This window comes from Mus caroli, unplaced genomic scaffold (assembly GCF_978045245.1).
Source record: "Mus caroli unplaced genomic scaffold, Mus_caroli_1 scaffold_3, whole genome shotgun sequence".
NCBI classification, from domain to species: Eukaryota; Metazoa; Chordata; class Mammalia; order Rodentia; family Muridae; genus Mus; species Mus caroli.
This window is the reverse complement of record NW_028227258.1, coordinates 68,865,194-68,869,281: the sequence shown is the minus strand read 5'-3', so window position 1 is coordinate 68,869,281 and position 4,088 is coordinate 68,865,194. Positions and strand designations below refer to the sequence as shown.

Sequence of the window (4,088 nt, the reverse complement as noted above, 5' to 3'; positions counted from 1 at the left end):
TCTACCCACAATCTCCAAGGTCCCTTCATTGGTTTTCTAGATGCTACAAGCTTCCTTCTTTCTTTGTCCTTGAACCTTGTCATCTTTGGCACCTCTCCTCTTTCTGGTCTCTCTAAGTCTTCTATTTAACACACATATGTCTCTTGCCCATTCAGTCACACCCATCTTCCCCTTCACCTACCTCCAAATTCCTTGGTAATGGAATTGAAAGCTTTCATTTTGGAATAGCACCATCCATCACAGGTCACCAGTGCTTTAGACTTAATGGACCACTTGTCTGTTACAGAAGCTGACCTCTCCAATAGATCCCAGGACTGAAGGCAGAGAGCATCTTGGACTCTCAGTTAAAAGGCCTCCTACCCCAGATAGCACCACTAACTCAATTCTCTCCAACAGTGCAGCCTACCTTCTTCTCCTTCCTGAATCCCTTTGCCAGGAACGTTGGGAGGGTAGGGCTGGATCCTTGGAGGGTCTAACTGCTGTGTGTACTTGATGTTTTCTGTTGTTTCCAGTAGGACATTAACACCCTAGAGACAGGCAAAAAGAAAATAAAAACTGTCTACAAGTATATTCTAAAGAAATATTTGCATTAAAAGAAAATAATGTGTGGCCTTCACAAATCTATCTCCTCTCAGCCTTTTCCCCACCTATGAAAATAATAGTGATAATAAGGGTCATAAGCTATGTTACACAGGAAACTGCTTTGTGAGCAGTGCGTGTCTATAGTTGTACACAAATTATATATGTGTATATGTACATTATGATAATGATGGTGATGATACTTAATAGCTACCACTTAGCATAAGCCAGGCATCAGCTGGGTGCTTTTCATGAATTATCTCCTAAAGCCTTTATGATACCTCTCTGAAGTAAGTGCTAGTATCAGCTCCATTCATAGTGAATAAACTGAGGCACGGAAGAGCAAAGCAGGTAGGTGGCAGAACCCGGCATTAAATGTTGACTCAGAAACTTCCACAGCCTGAGTGCTTCTCCTTCTCATCAGAAAGTACACTTTGAGGAAAAGACAGAGGAAGTGGAAAAACCCAAAACACAGCTGAAGACACAATGAAAGAATTGAGCCTTGGAGTACTGTGTGGAAACAGCAGGGGCTGACTATGGTGCCTATAAAAGGCCATTTTATATTTTCCAGCATAGCTTCAAAGATGCCTCAGTTGCTGCAAAACATCCATGGGATCATCGAAGCCTTCGGGTGCTATGCCAGGTCAGAGGGTGGCTGCAAAGTACTCACGAGGCAGGAGTTGAAGAGGCTCCTGGAACATGAGTTTGCTGACGTCATAGTGGTATGATATGTGGGGGTGAAAGGAAAGACATGATAAGGACAGCCAAAGCCTGTTTACGTGCATGGGCTCTTACCTGGGGAATGTAAAGAGTAAGGAGCCAAATTCAAGTGTCCTGCCTGGATTAGTAGTTGTGCCTGCAAATAAGAAAAACATGGAGGGCAAATGTCACGATAGGTGACAGATCCAGATCCTTATAGAAAGGACAGCTTCTTGGATCTGATCCTCTGCTTTAATTCATGTTAAGTTCAAGACAAAGTAAGTAGACTATAAAGAGACAGTTCAGGCAAGAACAGATTCTTCAAATGGCCTAAAAGAAAAAGTAGTCACTGCTTTCTGGTGCTTCTCAAATCTGACACTGTAAATATTTCCTATACCTGTCTGAAATGTGATTGCCTATTAGCACTCTTTAAGAGCTTGCTTTTGCCTTGCACAAAGCAGTTGCTTCAAAATATTAGCTCAATATTAGTCAAGTCAAAAATGAGATTTTTGGAGCCCTACTTCTGAATATCTGTGGGTGCTGGGGACACTGAGACCTACCCCATTCAGCAAGCCAGCACCAGGGCCATAATGCACATAATGCCTTCAGCTGACATCTAAAGCAGACCGGGTAATGAAGTCCTAGGTGCAAACACTGGCATACTAGGATGGTGTGTGCATGTTTAGCATAGCCTGCTGTCCTGCTGGGACTCCTCATCGTGGGAGATTTCAGGATCTCATGGGGTCAGGCTCCTGGTATACCTCCTGTGGGGTTGGTGCTAGAGGCAAAGTGCCAAGGGCAGCCAAAAGAAGGAGCCAGAAGCCCAGACAGTTGCATATTGAGCATATGCGTTCCTTTAATACGTCTTTACCTAGTCAATCATCTTGTGGATATGAAATCAAGGATATATATAACAAAAGTTGCTAGCTACCCTTGAGTAAGAGAGATGCTACAACAAAAGACACACATCATGAAACATGTGATGCTATAGGCAGTGCAGTGGGTCTGAGAGCTCCCATCTGCAGTGGAGTGAGGGAGCCTGGATGTTGAGTGCAACTGATCAGACCAGGTTCTCCTTGGAGGAAAAGTGCTGACTTGGCTTCATCTCTCCCCCAGAAGCCCCATGATCCTGCAACTGTGGATGAAGTCCTGCGCCTGTTGGATGAAGATAACACAGGGACTGTAGAGTTCAAGGAATTCCTAGTCTTGGTGTTTAAAGTTGCACGGGCCTGCTTTAAGACACTGAATGAGAGTCCTAAGGGTGCTTGCATATCTGGCAAGTCTGAAAGCTGCTATCCTGGATCTTCAAAAGAGCTGGAACAAAGACAGAGAGGTGGTGCTGAAATGGCAAAAGACGGAGCAGCACAGCACTGTGAAGACAGCAGCTGTGGACAGAGAGATCAGGTTTCTAGAGGACAAGACAGGGTTGGGACACATACCCAGAATCAGGACAGCTACCCTACACAGGTCAGCAGTCATGACAGGCAGACTGAGTCTCAGACACAGGAGATGATAAGCCAGCAAACACAAGTGGCAGAACAGGTGGAGCAGACCCCAAGAATAGAAGACAAATGTTGGACCAGACAGAAGAGGTCAGAGAGGCAACCACAGATTAGCCAACAGACAGATGAGATCACAACTGGATCCACATCTCAGACCCAAGCAGGTAACTTCTACACACAGGGGTCTACCTGTGACTATAACAGAGGAACTAACAGTCATCACCAAGACAGAAGCCATGCAGACAGAGCTTCTACACAACACTACCAGACACAGGCAGGGTCTCATACTCAGATACACACACAGATGGAAGAACAGGCCTGGGGGCAGCAAACAGGAAGTGACAGCATCCAGACACAGGGGTCTATCTACGACCAGAGCAGAGAGACTGTGATTCATGGCCAAGACAGGAACCAGTCAAGCCAGAGTGTTAAAGAACACCATCAGGCACAGGCAGAGTCATATACTCAGACACATACTCAGACAACGGAACAAGGCAGGAGCCAGCAGGCAGAAAATAGTAGCACCCAGACTCAAGGGTCCATGTATGGCCAAAACAGAGAGACTGAGATCGATGGGCAAGAAAGCAGTCAGGCAGAACAGGTGGGGACAAGACACTACCAGACACAGGCAGGATCATATACCCAGACTTTGGAACATGATGGGAGCCAGTCTGCACATCAATTTGTGGCTCAAGAAAAGGAACAGACACAGATAAAGCCATGCATGGGGCAAAGCTGGACACCGGTAAGCAACTATGAGACAGAAGAGCCAGTGATAGGAGGACAGGTCCAGACTGAGACAGACACTGTTATAAAGAATCACCCAAGCCCGACAGCCAGGCAGGTAGAGAGAGTACCCACAGTAGTTAGAGAGGAGTGGGTCAATGACCACACAAGGGAAATAGTAATCCGAAGCCAGGATCCAGGTAGCCTGCACTCTGGTACTCCTTCAGCTCAGGGCCAGGATATACCCCAGAATGAGAAGAAAGGAATCACAGCCAAGGGACTATATACCTACTTGAAGACAGAGCAGCCATGACTTTTCCCAATTCCAGCTGGAGAGAGATTGGCCTGCCCTGCCCTGCCCTGCCCTGCCCTGCCCTGCCCTGCCCTGCCCTGCCCTGCCCTGCCCTGCCCTACCCTACCCTGCCCTACCATGGTACTTCACCAGACAGCCATGATTCTTCTTGTTTGGTTCTTTTACAGTGATCATCTCTACAAGGTGATTTCTTGTCAAAACTCACCTCTCTTACCTGCTACTCTCAGAAACTCACCTCTCTTATCTGATATTCTCAGAAACAGGAAGAT

The 4,088-nt window shown here is 46.5% G+C and overlaps 1 protein-coding gene across 1 annotated transcript; it reads left to right on the top strand.

Annotated features, from left to right (window-relative positions):
- The first annotated feature begins 1,163 nt into the window (after positions 1-1,163).
- Crnn (cornulin) lies at positions 1,164-3,819 on the top strand. Its single transcript, XM_021157203.2, has 2 exons — positions 1,164-1,301; positions 2,395-3,819. The coding sequence occupies exons 1-2, from the start codon at positions 1,164-1,166 to the stop codon at positions 3,817-3,819; spliced, it is 1,563 nt and encodes a 520-aa protein (XP_021012862.1).
- Positions 3,820-4,088: the final 269 nt, after the last annotated feature.

Excerpts from the sequence above, each read along its gene's own strand:
- Crnn (XM_021157203.2), top strand. The coding sequence starts at position 1,164 with ATGCCTCAGTTGCTGCAAAACATCCATGGGATCATCGAAGCCTTCGGG. Across the intron at positions 1,302-2,394 it reads AGTTTGCTGACGTCATAGTG|AAGCCCCATGATCCTGCAAC; the intron begins GTATGATATGTG and ends TCTCTCCCCCAG.